We start from the raw sequence: 18,979 nt of genomic DNA on the forward strand, positions 1-18,979 counted from the left end.
TTCTCGATTACGTGTCAGAAAATGCGTGCGAAAACCTGCCTGTTTACAGCGTATGCATGCCCGTGTCACGACCCAACCGAGACCGCGGATAACGGAGGTATAAAGAGCGCGATACTTCTACACTCGGCGGAGAGTTTCGATCGCTTTAACCGTAGTCATGAGCTGCAGTCGTCCGCATCGTGCCGTGCGCGTGTTGTTTACGAGGTCGCCAGGTGGTGTCCGCGCACAGTAGTTCGCGTGCTTTCTTATTGCCTTTTTGTTCATGTGCATAAGCGCGATCAGCACTCGTGTCCGATTGACGTTGCACCGCTGTGAGTAAATTTGGTCAATTCCCCCTTGTGTGCATTCTTCGTTCCTCTTCTTTTTCCGTCGGTTTGATTAAAGTGCAACATACTGATAGCAGACGTACGTACGTTATGAGGAGCGTTTCGTTTATGTATATTTTACACATGTTTTTACTGACTGGTATGTCCTAAAGATGCTCCACAATATGAACTATATTTTAGGATGCAAACAATAAAATTACTAATAACGTTCTCGATATATATTAAAAGAAATTCTGTCTTTATCATTGCGGCATGAATATATTTTAAGCTGACAGTTTAGTATATCTGTTTTCTTTGCCTACAATCTTTAAATGCTTCTACATTTGAGTGCTACAGATATCATTGGCTCCAAACAGTAGTTGAAAACACCGGCATATGGGCTTTGCATAAGTAGTTAGCACAGCTGGGCAAGTTATGCTCCAGTGACATAATTAAAAATAATTGTGAGATGAAAGAGAAGAAGAAGATGGTGCACTCTTCTATCGTGCTGCCTCTCAATCTTGATGACACGTGTCAGTGTTTACGCGCTTTGCTTTCAATTTTGTGCCTTGTTCTCATTTTTTTCTTTAAGCTGCTGTGGGCCAAAGTTAATCCTTTCAGTGTCACTGACGTACTGGTACGTTTTCGCATTTCTGTCCAGCCATGTCACTGACGTCACATAGGAATGTTAGGACCATACCAAGAGAGCATTTGCCATTATCCGTGTCATTTTTTCCCTTCTGCATAACCAAAAATAAACCATTGTGTCCCTTTTATAATATCCAAGAAAAAAAAACGAAACACTGGCGGTGCGTCACCTCTGAAAAAACACAACACGAAAAGGGTTAATGACCATGGACTTAAATATATGTACCTCTCTATAGTGGCGAGAACTAGTGGCAGTGGGAATACAATCAATGAAAATTGTATTGCTGTACCTCTTTTTGTATCCGGTGCTTCTGGATTTGTCTTTAGGAAAATAATATGCAGGTGATGTTGACTGCTGCACAACAGTTTTGGTATAGGTCAACCTATTCAAAGGTAAATTTTCTTCTTTCATCATATCTGGCACAACAACCCCATATTCAAAAGCTTTTCTTTCACAAAGCAGAATTTGTTCACGCCATAAGCATTCTGTTCTAGCGCGAAATGTTCCAGGACATTGCCAAATTCCTCGTGTCCTCAGAAGCTTATGTATAGTGTGGTCCAGTGTTAAGGGAAACATGTGAGAGTAGAGCACATGTAAATTTTTTCCCTCTCGAATATGTACAGTTGCCTAAATTCGCAGATGATTTGTGGTTGATGATGCTGGCCGCATCTTTTCCCACCCTTGTACAGTTCATTGACTTGAGTTCAGCCGGAACTTGGAGCTAGAACACCAGCAAAGTGAGATCCGCATGTTGGGGTGCTCCCTTTAGCAGTGAACCGTACTTTACCTGAGATGAACAGGAACACCCAGCCCGCTTAAAAGGAGCAGGAATTTGATCTGTACTATATGGGAAGAGTTATGAGAGAGCTTTACTTTTGAATAATCTGTCAATTCTTATGAAGTTATTGCTCATTTAATGGTCCAGAGGAATTCAGAAACTGAAATGTGAACAGGATTGTTACATGCAATTGCAATGGGCAGTCGCTCTGTAGCCAGTTTATACGACTTGTGTAGTTTCAAATATATGTCTAGGAGCCTAAATTTAGTTGCCATTACAAATGCAGGTGAAGATTGACTTGCAACAAAGCATGCTAGTTGCTTTTCACATGTTTGACCTTGAATTTATGCTGATAGTACAGATAAAAAAATCCTGAGGTTGTAGAATATGCAGAATTTAGTGTGTTAAAAGCTCATTAAAGTTCCACGATCTGTTGTGTTGATCGCAGTTAACTATTTGTTAGCAATGTGGAGAAACAGTATTGACATGCCAAATCCACTGACCCACCTTCTTCACCAAAACTGTAAAAAAGCAGTCTTTGTACAGGCATGCAAATATTTTGACGGTTGAAGCAATGAATAGAGTATTGAGGTACATATTCAGTTCACTGTTGGAAACAAGCAGGTAGCATTGAATTTTCCTAGTGGTTCTAGAATGTTTTGCAAATCTGATTTGAATACATAGAAGAATTTGGGCTTCAAACAACAGCAGTACAAAGTAACTGTAATCCACATTGAGTATCATTGAGTATCATCAGTATAAAACATCTTGAACAGCTTATCATCATCAAAGGACACTGAAACCTCATTTTTCTTTACACAAATAATTCCAGACCAACTGCAATCACTAATTTTTCCATATGGAAGGTTTTCACAGCACTGGGCCGGTATTTTGTAGCGATGCCTTTCTGGTAATAATGCCTTTTCGCGCTTATCGCGCTTTGTCCGTGGTCAGAGCGATGGTCCGCTCGCTTTATCAACGGGATCAGCCGGCCATGAGCGGCAGATGATAAGACTAGTATAGAATAAGTCATAAGGCATCGCTACAAAATACCGGCCCTGGTGGCAGACATTGTAGAGAAAAATTAATTTATGCCCTAACATACATGCAAGCTACATAGCAAGTGAAGAGCTGTTCTCTTATTTGCTGAATCAGTGACAAAACATGGGGAACTGTTTTGCACATATAATGCAGGGCAGCTTGTTTTCTTGCACAATTTGGTATGCCCTGAATCTCTCAATTAATTTAGAAATTGTGGTCCAGCTAATCGAAGCACCTCAGCTGGGCATACTGTTTCTGTGACTGTAGGTAAAAAAGTTTCTTGTATCCTCATCATTGTTTCTTTGACGCATGTGAAGGATTAAAGACAGCTTGCATTTATAATCTTTCTGCTAAAGTTCTTTGCTAACTGATGATGATGTGATGATGAAGTTGAAGCCTTTCTGTGACAGTTGGTAAAAAGCTTCTTGTATTTATAATCTTTCTGCTAAAGTTCTTTGCTAACTGATGATGATGTTATGATGAAGTTGAAGCCTTTCTGTGACAGTTGGTAAAAAAGGTTCTTGTATCCTCATTCATCATTATTTCATTGGCTTATGTGAAGGATTAAGGACAACTTGCATTTATAATCTCTCTGCTAAAGTTATTTGCTAACTGATGATGATGTGATGATAATGTTGAACTTTCTGTGCTAGTTCACTCTATAATTTCCATGCCACTAACCTCTGCTCTGATGGATTCAAAACTTCACTCATTCTAAGTTAGTTTAAGTGAGTATAGAAATAAATAGCAACTTATGTTCTGGTTGATTTAGAAGTCAGAAATGCAATCGCATCACAGTATGCTTAGCAGCTTCACTTCATTATTTTTTGAAAAATCACCGACGATTATGATACTGTCTAATGCAAAATTTGAGCGCAGCTTTATACGTCTTTCCATTTCATGATATACTGGCTGGCGCGGACAATTGGTCTCGTGCGGCATGTTGCAAACAGAGCGAAGTGTGGCGTGACTGCCTCACTAATCGGGTGATGCGAGAGGCAGCGCGTGGGCATGATTCACAGCAGCCGCCGCAGACAGACCTCCGCTCATGCAGCGCTTTGTTTCTATATATGGTATCGTTGGTGTCATCACTGAACAGACGACTCTTAGCCATCGTCGCCGCAGAGCCTGTCTTGCGTGGCAGTGCACTTTTCTTACACTTTCGCCATACCCTCCTCTTCCGGTTTCCTCCTCGCGCTCTCTTCGCTATCGCCGTCTTTCATCCTTCGCTGCGCTCCGCGTTCGCTCTTTCATACTTTGCTGTGCTCATTCACTTGGTTAGCCAAGGGATGACGAGAAATGCAAGAATGAATGCCTAAGAGCTGCGCTCTATAAGAACCATTGGGTGACTTTTGTAAGCCCGAGTGTTTCACTATTTGAAAGGTAATAGAAAAGCATACATGTTTGATTAGTTACCTTGACTATTTTATTTGTATTAAATTCTGTTTTGATGACCCATATTTGACCATGCGTAAATGTTTGCTTTGGTTTTGTTTATTTTGGGGTGAAGGAAACTTCCAAGGAGCTGGATGACAGCCATCAGCTCTCACAATGAAAAATTCTTCTCATGACTCTGTATAGGACGTCCTGTGGGAGCAACATTTGGGAGCTTTGCTGCTGGTCTGGCTGAAGGAGCCACTGGCCTCCCCTCATTGGCTAGCCTCATGGGCAGTCCTGCACCCTGGGGTGTGCCCCCATTTATCGGCCTGCCCGGAGACCATGCCCTTATGGGAGTGGTTTCCAGCTACAGCCAGGTAAGCATTAAAAATAATAAAAAATGGCTTTGACAATTTTTTTCAAAAACATAAATGCCATTCCATAAGGCATCAGCTTGCGCAAGCCTGTAAGATGTCGTTCACAGAATAGAGCAGTGTAAACACAAGATGAGGAAGGACAAGACATGATGCAGCGCCGACAAAGCGACTAATGGAAATCTTAACTTGTGGTTCTTTCATGCGTTCTAATTTTCACGTGTTCATTTGGTTATTTCCCTCTCTTTTTTTTATTTCATTCGTTTTTATTTGCTGTGTTCCATGATGTTGATGACCACCCCAGGTGCTTGTTTATATATATATATATATATATTATATGTATATGTATATATATTACCAACATGCTTACTTGTATGTTCTGACATCATTCAGTTTACTGTGCTGGTAGTCACAAGAAAGACAACACTAAGAGTACTAAGTTGTTTGTAGTTGTCCTTGTTGTCACTCCTGTGAAAATCAGTGTAGTAAATTGAACGATAAATGCCATGCTGCTTCTTTTCTTACACAACTTGGAGATTCTATGGAGAGGACAAAAACTTTGGACAACACTTTCACCTGATCACATTTTTGTGGGAAAGTGAAATGTACAGACATGTATCGCACATGATTTCATGCCAAACAGTGAACAGCTGGCAAGAACCCTGTAAAGCGCTTCATTTCCTCGCAGTGCCCACAGTTTGGTTTCCTAGGACCACCACCTGAAATTGGGCCCGGAATACTGCCAGCCACTGTTCTCAGCCCGAACGCACCTGTGAAGGAGCTGCTGAGGTTTCCAAGCTGTGTCCTGTACCCTCCAAAGCCAAGTGAGTGTTCGCCTTTCCGAGCATTCAGAATGGCTTGTTATACCTCAAAAGTTAGTCGCGCGCACAATATCTGTGCTTCACGATGATGCGAATTGCAACGGGCGCACGCAAACTAAAGACGTGTTCAGTGAGGAGTGCGCACCGCTGCCGTAGAGCAAAGGATTCTCCGTCGCCTAGATAACCACCGCACAATCCCCCCCGCTCCCCATCACGCTGCCGCTGTTTTTTTTTTTTTTCCTTCCTTGTTTGCTTACTCCACATCTTCTTTGCATCGTCCTCGTCGCTCTCCCCTCCCATCAGCCAGCGCACCTCGTTGAGAAGCACGCTTGCTGCCATGCTTTGTGAGATTTTCCAACGGAAGCCGCATTATAGTCGGTATTTTGTCTCACGCAGCTGCACTACAGTATAAGAGGTACAAGTATACATGGAGTTCTATGGGAGGGTAAATGGGAGTCAGAAAAGGCCACGTTATAGCTGGTTCTGCACTATAGATGGTTACATTATAAGTAGTCTAAGCTGTTATGAAGCACCAACAATGCTATTTGACCAAATTTTTCTTGTAACACATCTTTGAAGCTGCCTTGCATGACCATAGTAGCTTTGCCAGAGTGCTGCGAAATGATGATTTGAATATGCAATCAGTGAAGTTGGCACTGAAATGATCTTCGCTCTTCATGGTCAATATTTAGGCTTGACTGTCTCCTTGTAAACTTTACACTAAGCATTACCCTAGGCGTGTTTTCCTTGTTGACATGGGCTATTGAGAAGAAAAAGCTGAAAAAGAGCTCGCATTATAGTTGTATTTGAACACTTCGCATGTGCGAACGTCCGAAAAGCACAACGCCACATACATAAGCATATGGAAGTGTGCTAAATTTTCTTGTGCTCAGGTGACTTTAACATTGAGTTTTCAAGCATTCTGCACAGCCGCCATCTTGTTTGGACAGCAAAATCCTGCATGGTTTTGAATACAATACTGTTTTTGTGAAGCTATTTTGCTGGCTTCATCACAATTAGAACGAGACTAAACATGTCCGCTGTTCTGCTTAGTTGATTTAGCCCTCCACAGCAAGTAATGGAACACAGCCCACGTATTCATAAATGTGGTGCACATTAAGCGTCTGTCTACTGCTGGCATGTGTTCCACTGTGCAGATATGCCACCGCCAGCCACACGAGATCGACCTCCAGGCTGTCGCACAGTGTTTGTGGGTGGCCTGCCTGAGAGCTCTACGGAGGAGCTGGTGCGAGAGGTTTTCCAGCACTGTGGCACCATCACCACCGTTCGCATGAGCAAGAAGAACTTTTGCCACATCCGCTTTGAGACAGAAGAGCAAGTGGATCGTGCCATTGCCCTCTCAGGTCAGTCCAATCTGAATTAAAAATGTCATGTTGGCCAGTGCAGTGCACACATTTTTCTTGGTGCACAAGAAATAAATGCAATGTGCACTATCTCTTATATATATACTTTTTAGCATTGAAGACTCGCTATTTCACAGACTGCCAAATTTAGGCCTGAGCTTATTGTCTTAACGTTATATTGCAACATAAATGAAGTAGAAGAATTTTCAGGCTCAATGGTTTGTTGATCATCACTTTTTTTTTTGCAATCAAGTAATCATCTGCGTGTGCTGGAAGGCACTAAAACAATATGCGCTTTTCATAATTGTAAAGCTAGCTATCCTGCAAAGCAGTCCACCCAACTAATGGCGACGTAGTCATTTTTGCAAACAGCGTGTACAAGCACTGTTTGCTTGCATTGTGACACGGAAAATGTAGACGTGGCTTTCATGATGTAACCATGTGCAAGAGACAAGCCCCAGCATGTGCGGTTAGCACTTTTGTCTTCATTTGAACGATGACCAGTTCCACCACTAGTTGGGCAAATGTGAAACTAGTGCAGAGAAGCACACGTGCGAGTCGGGAAAATCAGTCTGTTGCGTTAAGTGTTTCCATTACACAAGGGAGTGCACAAGGCAAATGCAAATTCACAAGTGCATGAAAGTGTGAAATGATGTGATTCGTATACATGTGAATTTTGGTGTACAGTTTCTATATCTGTGACGTATTTCCTCTTTCTGTGCAATATCATGTTGTAGACCTGCTTTAATTGAAATTCTTACATTGCCAGGTGGATCCAAATCAGTGCCCAGATATCTGGATTGGCCAGCAATCTGGTCAGCAGTTCTTTGTAGGACAGCTTTTGTCAATCTGATTTTTACATTCAGCACGGGGTACAGCAAAAGGCTCCTCCTTCAGTACGCACATCAACTGTTTAAAAGTATATCAACACATATCATTTGTTCTCCCCTGCTGTATGTACTACATTCGAACCCGGATATATCGAATTATTGTTTATATTGAACAGTTGTAACATCCCCTTGGACATCCCATGCAAAAGTATAGCACTGTGCTATGCATATATCGAACGCTGCACCCCTGCAAGTGCGCTTCTCCTAACGAGGTTGCTTCTCCTTCTTGCATCATCGGAAATATTAATGTGGACGAAACGGCACTGTTTTGGCAGACGCTGTCAAGGCATTGAATATGTAAGGCAGTACATACCATGGAAGAAAAATGAGCAAGGTGCGTGTCTTAAAGATAGAGAGCTCAAGCAGCAAGGGTCTTATTTGCACTCCATAATGCCATACGTGCTTTAGTAAGCTTCACCGCATCACAGTCGTGTAATATAGTGAAACAGTAATAGCGGGAAAAAACTCACTGCTGTGCAGGGAAGCATACTACCTGTGGCCATTTCTAATCAAAAAGAGGATCGCTACATTTCTTTAGCAATGCGAAAGGCCTCCCAGTCCGATACATGCACTCCGAAAGAAATGCATGCCACTTGATCTTTTCACTGAATGGCTCCGAACATGGAACCGGTAAATTCCAGCTTTTCACATTCTCAGGAGACTGTCCAAGACGTGCAAAGTTTTCTGATGAGTTTCAGATAGGCATATCTTATATTTCAAATTACTGATATATTACGAACTATTTCACGATCCTGTTCGAGTTCAGTATGTCTAGGTTCAACTGTATTGCGTTCCCTATGAGCTGCACTGTGCAAACCGTGACTAGACCTCCCTCCCAGTCGAGCTGGTGGTGCTAAGTTGTAGTGCTCTTGAGAAAAAAGTGGAGAGAGTTTAGGCATTCCAGGAATGCACATATCCCTTTGCTTTCTGTCGTCTCTTTTCTTTGCGGAGCAATGGTTCTAAACTGGCCCGCCAAGCAGCTATAGGTCCATTCGATTCACCTGCACCACTGGGAATCATTTCACAACGGTGCATGAGAAGCTCACAAGTTGTTTAACTAGGCGATGCAGGTACAACACAACACTCTAATCAAATGTTGAGGTGCAGAAAGGGTGCTGGCGTTATGTTTTGTCCGCCTAATGAGCACTAAGTGCGTAAGTTTGAGATGATTGGCTTCTGTGACACCACACTTGGGTAGACACAGCAGATGCGCGTAAGCGGGGTTTCAACAGTGCTTGCACTTGTGTGCTGCGTCATCTGCTATGCTGCTGCTTCGTACCTGTATGTCTGCACTAACTTGGCACTGACAGTAGAGGGCGTGCAGCAAAATCGTGAACCAGCCCTGCACCTTTTGAAACGAACGGCATAGTTCAGAGGGCACCATTGCTGCACCACTGAAACGAATGGCAGGAGGCAGCACCTTGTGAACTGGTTAAGGTGGTGTAGGCAAATCGAACAGACCTTATATCTTTGCTGCAAAAGAGAGAGAGAGAGAAAAACAAGAATAGTTACCAAGCTAGGGCGGCGGTTTGCCATGATGAAGCATTCTGTGCTGCTTGGCGGGCCATTGTATTATGGCTCCACGAAGAAAGAAGACAATGGAAGGAATGGGGATATGTGCATTAGTGAAATGGCAAAACCCTCTTCACAATTTTCTAGAGAGTGTCGCACATTAGTGCCACTCAACCAGTAGAGCACTCCAGCCACGGCTCATGTTTGCAGCTCATACTGAATACGATAGTACATAACACTGTGTGATAACATTCATGTCCACTTTGTTGTTAGGTATACTGAAACGTCTTTGTTAGTGCCTGAGTGTAGGAAGTCTCTTACTCAATTTTTATTTCTTTTGCAAGCATCTTAGTGGAAGGAAGGGTGTTTGCTTTCTGCGGGGAAACAGAAAAAGAAATAGTCATGTTCGCATATTCACTCGGCTTCTTGTCGCCTCCAACCACACCAGCGAGGTTGTGCACCTCACCAATAATTATTTAATGCTGATTTCACTGTTCCAGGGTACCGGATGAAAATTCGAGACCAAGAGGAGGCCAGCCACACTGGACAGCTGCATGTGGACTTTGCACAGGCACGAGACGACCAGTACGAATGGGAGTGCCGCCAGCGAGCTTTGCAGCGTGAACAGCGCCACCGGGAGCGGTTGGACCGTGAGCGGTTGCGGCCGCCTTCACCGCCGCCAGTGGTCCATTATTCAGACCATGAGGCCCAACAGCTGACTGAGCGTCTCAAAGGTAGACAGCTGCAGGGCACGTGTGCCTCTATGTTGGAAAATGTGTGTCCACATTTGTGGACATGGCTTTCTGTATTTATTCTTTCTCTCAACTTCACTTTTTTAGTTTGGCATTAGAGAGTTTCTTAAATAATGTGGAATTCGTAAACATTGTGGTCTGAATGCACCTTGGGTAATGTGGTAACAGTATAGTTCAAGAAATAAGCTTTGAACTGACCCAATATTCCTGGCTTTATGCTTGTTAGCTGTGTTGCTATATGGCTAGAAAACAAACCTTAAACAGAACTGCATACAAAGATAACAGTATTTTAGCTGCATTATGAACTTTAATAGATAGCGGCATATCTGTTACATTATAGTGATTTAGTCGCAGCTACAGGGCATGCATGTCTACAAAGTCTACGCATGTGAATGACCTCCTTACAATGATGTAACTGTATTGCGACTGAGCTGCGCATCATCCCTGGAAGGCTAAATTATAGATGGAGTCTTGAGAGCAGCTTAATGTCATCATTCAGACTTTGCAGTCTGGACAAGATGACTCATGATGATCAGTCCACAGAAGACAAATACAGTAGGTAAACACAGTCTCGTGTTTTTTTATTTTTGTAGCATTTTCCATTGTACTGATCACCATTAAATGAAGATCTCTTCTCGTTAGACAACCACGCACATGCACATGGAGTCACGAGCTTTTGATTATTTATCTTTTGTGCCTGCAGTTAAGAAAGCTGGCTGGCTGGCTGGCTGTGCACTATCTTGCAGGGGACGAAAGCTTCCAGAAGGCAGTGCAAGTGCTGACAGTGTGGTTGGACCGCGGGGAGTGCACCAAGCGCAACGCAGGTCAATTTTACTCAATGCTGCAGACAGCCAATGGTCACATCCGCCGCCTACTCCAAGAGAAGCAGGATCACCAAGAAGCACTGGACAAGGCCCGTGTCCTATTTGCCCAGAGGCTCCAGGGGATCCTTGTCCAATGTGAGTTGTGTGTTTGCTGGTCGTTCTTTATTCACACATGGTGTTAACTCACTATAGTGGCCTGAATACTTAAGGTAACAACAAAGGATTTTTTCACATTTCAGTGCTCACTTGTTAGTGTTAGGACTTTACACAGAGATTGCAATTTGCAGCCTGATTTGTATATTATGCATTTGGCATTTATACTTGCCAGGCTTGCTTGGTAGATGTGGAAAACACCCATTCTCTGCAAGTTATATAGACTGTCATTTCTACTGGATGGAAAACAAAAAGTGCCCTGCCTGTCTGCCTGTTCTGTGCAAACTACAATGCACCAGTTATGTCTGTGTTGTCTTGACAGTGGTAATTTTCAAGTGTTGGGTTGATAGGAGCACGGTAATGGGACAGCCTTCGTAAAGGTTCACACACCAATGGAACTCTGTCATTAAAAAACTTCCTGCCTTTACATGAAAATGAGCATACTCATGTGGCTTACTCAGTAAGAGCGGTGTGCTGCATTGAATCAGCTCTGACACATCTTTTCTTCAAAGACATGAAACTAAAAACAGTGCATCTAATGAAACCAAACTTCAAACTGAAATCAAATTAGACAAGACTGAAAATCAGTCATCACACTTGTTCGTTTTCCAGTCCGCATGGATAGGAGAACTGTGCACATGTTAAAATTGAGCAGTATCTGTCCTACTGAACATCTTGGAGAAGCATTTTATTGGTTCGTTTTAGCTTAAAAATATAATTTGACAATATTGCCCTGACATCTCAGGAATGGCAAGCTTGATCAAATGCTCTTGCAGTTATGTTGCACCACATTATTATTTTCAATAGGAAGCGCTTCTATAGATGCTGCATTGCATCAAAATGCAAGTTCTGATGTGATCAGCTTAGAATATGAGCATCCTTCAAGCCATTGTACTTTATTCAGTCTGCTGCATTGCATCAATATGTATGTTCTGATGTGATCAGCTTGGAATATGGGCATCCTTCAAGCCATTGTACTTTATTTAGCCATGCACTTAATACTGATGACTTTGTAGTATAATGCTTTGGCCTTGCTCCTTTCTCTTGGTAACAAGAGGTAAGAGTTAGCTTTTAAATGTTTCTGGCAGCACTGTACAATGTTGCTGCGTGAGCCACGTTGCACAAATTCACCTCTGTTCAGCCAAATTTGTAAGTACGTGAAATGACATCGGCATTCTGTAGCACGGCAGCTCAGCAATGTTGGCACCTGCAACTGTTGCAAGGTAAGTGCAAAATACAGGAGCATTGTCATTGCACTGATGTTGTCAAACAAGACAACATATTTGGAGTATGCATTGCTAAGTCAACATTCAGCATGCACCGTTCTAGGCATAAATTGCATGCAGTTAGGTGATCTGCCTAAGCTGAAAGTGCGCCATTTGCTTTAACATATCTGTTGTGTGCGGCATCCATTAGCTTAGAATCCACATACATAGCACATGTTTGGCATGCACACGATTGCACATGTTCTTCGCACTCTGCAGAATGTAACACCTGTTTGGCCATCTGGAAACCACATATGCTGCTGCAAGTGCTTAATGTTTCAGGTTACCAAAAGACAAAAACCACCACAAGAAGGCACAAAAATGCTGAGCCAGCACTGCTGTCAATTAATTTTGCTGCCCTCTGTACAGTAAGCCACCAAAAAAAAAAAAAAAAAAAAGCTGGTGTTGTAACCATTCTGCTTGATGATACACAGGAATATAATGACAACGAATTATCAACAGCTCAAACCGCAACCAAGACGTGTAGTATAGTATTGGTTCTGCAGTAAAGTGGCACTCATTGCTGCAGGCGTTGACTTCACACTCGTCACATTTAAACATTTTTTAGACGTCTTCACACAAGCGGTGCATCACGCATGTTTCCCAGTTCTGAAAAGGCCAATAAACTGAACCTAAAGAATGCAAACTCAGCTAGGCGCCCCATCATACTATATTTTTAAACAAAAAGCTGCGTGGACATGTGGCTACTGTGTTGCAGGCTCACAATTTCAACAGATCTATTGCTTGTTATAATGGCATTTGTGGTTTGTGACAACTGACTTTTGGTGTAGGTATAGTCTGTCTGTATATCAAGTGCGCTCTTTAATTCTCTATGCTCGAACCAACTTTCATGTACTGTTGCACTCGGTGTGCAGCCTGCACTATGCAGTTGAACCCACTTATAACAATATTTGAGTGCCACGAAAATTCCATTGTTATAACCGATAATTGCTACAACTGGGTTGCGTGAAAAAAATCTGTATAAAGGGATGGCATAGCTGTTGTGAGAAAACTATAATGGCGGGGAGGCCAATGCCCCTCCCCACCACCTTCCTCCATCCGGATACTGATTGTGTTGACTCGTTTAACTGTTCAACTCTGCTTCCCCCACACTCCGATCGCATGTAACAAGCTGCGGCTGTCGGCATTCAGGAATGGCACTGCTATAACTGCAAAGCGGGGTAACGGGCGGCAAGTGACATGCAAGCTCCGCCGAGGCATCGCTTTGGTGGCCTAAAAAAATGCGAGAAGGTTGCCGCGGCAGACCCTCAGCTTGAGAAGTCCAGAAGAAACGCTGGGGCGAGATCGCCACAAGCATCTCGCCACGTACTTCTCACTGGCTTGCACGAGAAAACCCTATGTCCATCAGCTTTGCTTGCTTTATGCGAAGCTTGCCGACATCCTTCTCCAAGGCATCCCGGTGCTCCACTTAGTGCAGCGGATGGTCCCTCGTAAAAACGAAGCCCCGGAGGGACTGAATAATCTGCAGGGACTCCTCCGAGCACAACGTTGAGGCAGCCTGCCCTACCGTGTCATCGCTGCCATTGTCGCTATTTGACTCGGGCACGTTCGCGACGATCGGCTAGAAGAACTTCGTTTTCAAATCTATAGCAGTGCGCTTTCTTTTCACTAGCAACGTCGTGCATTGCTGATGATCAGCAGGCTGATCAGCCGTGTTCCATTTCGGCGGCGAGTCAAACGAGGTGGAGAAACCACGTGGCCAGGAACGACTTTGACACAACCAGCAAAGACGAGCCTGAGTGCCTCAAACCATTGGCAGCCGGGCAGCGCTATCAGGCTATCAGCGCAGTTGGCGCGATCCATTCGTGTTTCAGAGGGTTGTGCGGCATAGAGCTATGGGCACAGCCCATTTGTTTTTAGAGGGGTGGAAAGGGTGACGGGAGAGAGGCGCGCAAGGCTGGTGATGCGGAGAAGGCTGGAAAACAGCGCAGCAGCTCGAATTTCTTTTTTATCAGCGGAGCTGTTCTTAGTCGAGCCTTCGCTGTCTGTCCGGCGTCACACAGGTCACGTGACCAGGAGAGGAGGAGAGGCAACCAATGAGAGGCTGCACTGGGCGCGAGGAGGAGAGGCGATGGGTATAAGAGAACGTGTTTATGTGCAGCGCGCCCTTTCATATAACTGGGCTGCGATGCGACTATGGGAAGACCATGAGTAGTGCGTACTCCTGAGGAAGAGGCTGCCAACCGTGAGCTTCAGTGAGAGTTGGCTCATGAATGGGCTCATCACTTGCTCTCATTACTGGCGCACAAAAAAGGGGCAGCACAACTTGCATGCAAAAAAAAAAAAGCACACCAAAACACAGAGAGAAACCTCATGCGAAACACACACGCACGCACGCACGCACGCGCACACACACACACACACACACGCACACACACACACACACCACACACACACACACACACACACACACACACACACACACACACACACACACACACACACACACACACACACTGAGAGAACCGCAAATATGTAGCAGCACCAATGAGGCAATGCACAGAGCTGCTGCCGACGCCGTCCGCGTTCCCCGCGTTCGCGCCGAACACGCGCAGTGTCCGTGACTGCAGCCGATGCCTCTGGGGGTGGCTCGGCAGGTTTAGACCAGAGAACTGGACACTCGTCGAGTAGCGTCTGAAGTCGTTGCCTCGTCTCACCTCGCAACATAATTGCATCACGTGCAACATACGCACATGTAACACTCGATGTAACTAACACAGCTTCGCTGTTCGGCCATCTTCACGGAGTGGAAGGGGCGGTGATTTTTCTTTTCAAGGATTTCACATTCTATTAGCTTTTGGTACGGACACCCAGTGGCCAGGCTTCATTGTTATGACCAATAATGCGGCCTGGGGGCATTGTAGGAAGCGGGTTATTTCACCATAGAAAACATACAAAAGTTGACAGCGTAGCAGCTTCTCATTGTTATGAACTGATAAATTGTTAAAACCGGTATCGTTAGAAGTGGGTTCGACTGTAATACTAGAGTTAATTTAAGAACGCATTTGCGATTTGGATTGTGCTGAGGATCGGTGCTGTGCTTCTAAGTGGTGGAGAACAGGTTTCTTTCAAGAGTGATCAGTAGCACTCTTGTTCTTGGTTTAATCTTAGCTCTTTTGCATAATTGTTAGAGTGAACTACTTATAAAGCAGGGGCCGTCCTGCCCTTCTCTATGCAACACTGTTCCAACATTAATTGTTAAATTTATGTACCATAAAATTTTGTGATTGTTTATCGTAAGCTTCTCTGATTGTGTGGGGATCGAGGTGCCTTTTGAAACAGAAAAAGCTTTCTCTTTGTCAGTGAGAAGGCACTCTTATTCAATCAATGAAATGTAGGAATAAACGTAAGTATTTTTGTACACCAACAACACATGCACTTTTGTAGCAAGTCAAACACAGACATTCTCATCATACGGGGACACAGAAAAATGTTGCTCGAAATTGACATCTGGAATTCACCACGTAATTACAGAAGCATTTATTGTTTTCTAGCTGAGAGCACCCTTGAAAGTGAGGAAATTGTACCAATGCCTGTGGCTGTACGTTAAGCATAGCATTGTGCGAGGTGTCAACAGCTCCGCTTGTCTTTCTGGTGCTTACCAATTGTTAAGACGTGGGATGGCTGTGGGCAAAACTTGTACAGGGTGAAGGTGACAGCAAGCACAAGACTACTGAGCTATGCACAGCACAGATTGGTAAAGATGAAAGCACAGCACCCATCTTTACCCATATTCAACCTTGTGTTGTAACAATTGCAGCAGTACCATAAAAGCCAATTTAATGTAAAACTGACATGTATACCATGTCATTGTCTTGTTCCTGGGTAACAGGCCAATGTTGTGCCTGCACTCTTCCCCCGCATTCCCATAAACAGGCTTTAACACACAATTTCTTCATCCATGTCACTGAGCACAGCACAGCACTGACTCTTGGCCGGAGTAGGTACTGTGCTTCAAATAAATAATGCTCCTCAGCCATTCCTACATTTTGGGAATTGCTTGAGAGGCATGCCTATATTCTGCCGTGATTGGGCGGATGCTGTGAGTGACAGGTTATGAAAGTTTTGATTCATAAGCACTGTGGAGCATTACTGATGCACTGTGACTACCTCGATCAAAAGACTGTGTTGCCTTCCACTTTGTTTGTTATTATTTATTCATTATAACTGTCAGCTACTTACTACTGATATACAGAAAAGGCTCCAAAAGCAAATACACAGAGCAGCTAACAGTAAAGAATAAAATGATTATAATAAACACACACAATATAATGTATGGCAATGCAATAAAACAACCATTCAACGCAAAATACAACACTGTGAATAAAATACAAAACCAAGATTACATACACTAAAGTAATGAAACAGAAACATCTTGAAATATATAAAGTTAATTATAATTAGGCAGAATGTTCTGGAGTTGAAGTTGAGAAGAACAGATTAAAGGAACATTTAAGTATATTTAGAGTTGGTCATTGGAATTTCCTATCTTATAAGGCGATGGTAAGTGTAGACACCCTTCTGCAATCCTCTTATACCTGGTCTCTTTCTCTCTCTCTTTGCTCCACTTTACTCCCCATCTTTCTGCCTTCATTCTTTTTTCTTTGTTTATCCTCATGACATCATTTTCACTCTGTTCCCCCTACCCTTCCCAACATCCCCACCTGCTCTTCTTTGTCAACTGCGGTTGGCATCTATGAACCATTTCCCTGCTTGTGATCTGCGGCGCTTAGTGGGACAAATTGAGAAGGTATTTTCCATGGCCAGTCATCAGAAGGTTTGGGACCATTTCACCAAGGCCCAGCGCAAGAACATTGATACCTGGCGCAAGCAATCTGAGGTAAGCGTGCGTGTAGCTATATGTTTATGCTGAACACTAATTTTTCCTATGTCTGCGAAGCCTCAGTTGGCAGTAGTGTGGTCAAATAACTGAACTGGTTGAAAGTGTGAAAGTGTCAAAAGGCACACATGCAGAAAGGGATGCAACACAGCCATAGCATGAAAAGGTGGGCAAGGTTTAAGCACGCTTCAAAACATGACAGATGCACATCATGCCTGAGAATGACAGATGCTTCAAAAAGTGTGAGTGATGATAAGATGCAGATCAGTGAACGTGAAGCACGTTGGATTAACACCATGCTCATAATATATCATGTTAGCCCAGGTTACCAATACATGCAGAAAGTTTGACATATCTTGACAGACATTGACAGACCTTTGTAGTAGGAGAAAAAGCAGTCCTGGTGCTGCATTTTCAGTCAATCACTTTTGGGGATATCTCTTTCAATGCACATTCATTGGATAAGCCAGAAGGAAGGATGTCCATCTGCCCATGCATTTGCTACACTGCATGTCACGTCACGCAAAAGTGAAAATATCCCCAAAAGTGACTAACCAACAATGCAACCGATGATCTCCTGACACACCTAGTCATAGGCCTTGAGTTTCTCTTGAGAAGTCCCGACTCTTTTAGCAACCCAGAAGCATGCTGTGTATGGAAATTTAAGGATAATGCTTGGCAAAGCTGCATTAGACTGCAGTTATGTCTTTCTAGCAATTTGGTTTATTCTGCAGTTCATCGAATCGAACTTGCAAACCTTATGTGCACCAGTTTGCATGGATGGTTTCAGAATAGTGAGGACATGGATTTCTTGCAGTATATTGCTTTCATCAGAAATTACCCTAGAAGTCCTCGTGACTTTCTTTCCACTGTCTTTTATCTTCCCAGCAAATCAAAGGCTAGAAACAGCCATTGTAGCGACAAAAAAAAAAAAAAAAAAAAAAATCTGTCCAAATGTCTGGCCTAGAAAGACAGAACGTGGGATAGCTGCTAATGTTAAGCCATGGAGAATAGTTAATGCTCTTTGCGTATTGCAAAACACCTTGTTGTGAAATATTCTCTACATTGTGATGGTCAGGAGGCAGCTGAATTCATGGTGCCATTAGGCCACCTGTGATAGAGCTTTCACGCCATAGCATGGTATCAGAGAATGCTTACAAGTATGGTCCCTGTGTTAGGTCATGTATTGAATCGAGTGGGACATTAGAGTTTACTTCTTCAGTAGCTCTTAGAATCTCATATACTGTTGTATGCCATGAAAGCCTCAATGGATTGTGCCCAAAATCAACTTGGATAGCGATTATTACGGGCATTAGTCAGCTCAATATGGACAGTAAATTTACATTATACGCTTTGCACAATATTTTTCTTTATCAAGTAGAGAGATCGCGGGGTCAGAAACCGATTTTCTTTATCTTTGCTTGTGTGTGTGTGTGTGTGTGTTTGTTATCTTCTGCCCTGTGTGTGTGTAGCATGAAGCTCTGTGTATGTGTTCGTGTGTGTACTTATGTGCTTACATTAAAAGCACCACTTGCACTGCAGTAGCTGCTTTGCCTTGTGTGACCTATAAGGCATAACTAGATCAGGTAAGCTCTGGCCATTTACCCTGTGCTGACTTTCACAGTGAGTGTGCATGGTTGGGTATTTGCATGTATGCTAATAGCCCTGCAGGCCTGTAAGCAAGACACACATAATCTCTTTGAAGCAGTTTCTATGTCAGTGGTGGCTTTGTGAATTCATCAAGTTGTGTTGGCTATGTCTTCAAGGGAAATATAGAGGAAAATATTTAATTGAACTAGATTGGTAGAGAGCGCTTATGAAGGAGCAAACAGGTGACTTTTGCCAGAAGCAGAACCTTGGTATGCCAGAAAACAACATAAAACTGAAGCTATAGGTGGCCAAACCACCTTGAAGTTCGAGCACTGGCACACTGTGATGTCTTAGGTTGCGGCGGCGTCCATGCAAAGATGCTAAACTATTTACAAAATGGAAAGCAGTAAATTTCAGTTGAGC

At 43.4% G+C, this 18,979-nt stretch overlaps 1 protein-coding gene across 1 annotated transcript in view; it reads left to right on the plus strand.

The window, feature by feature from the left end:
- LOC119442175 (ecto-NOX disulfide-thiol exchanger 2-like) overlaps positions 1-18,979 on the plus strand; it is a 37,329-nt gene that overhangs the window by 627 nt on the left and 17,723 nt on the right. Inside the window, exons 3-8 of the mRNA XM_037706936.2 lie at positions 4,355-4,527; positions 5,213-5,348; positions 6,503-6,709; positions 9,612-9,845; positions 10,610-10,822; positions 16,860-16,966. Of these exons, the coding sequence (XP_037562864.1) occupies positions 4,355-4,527; positions 5,213-5,348; positions 6,503-6,709; positions 9,612-9,845; positions 10,610-10,822; positions 16,860-16,966 (1,070 nt within the window). The remainder of the gene's footprint in view (positions 1-4,354; positions 4,528-5,212; positions 5,349-6,502; positions 6,710-9,611; positions 9,846-10,609; positions 10,823-16,859; positions 16,967-18,979) is intronic.

The sequence above is a fragment of the Dermacentor silvarum genome, chromosome 2, assembly GCF_013339745.2.
Source record: "Dermacentor silvarum isolate Dsil-2018 chromosome 2, BIME_Dsil_1.4, whole genome shotgun sequence".
NCBI lineage: Eukaryota > Metazoa > Arthropoda > Arachnida > Ixodida > Ixodidae > Dermacentor > Dermacentor silvarum.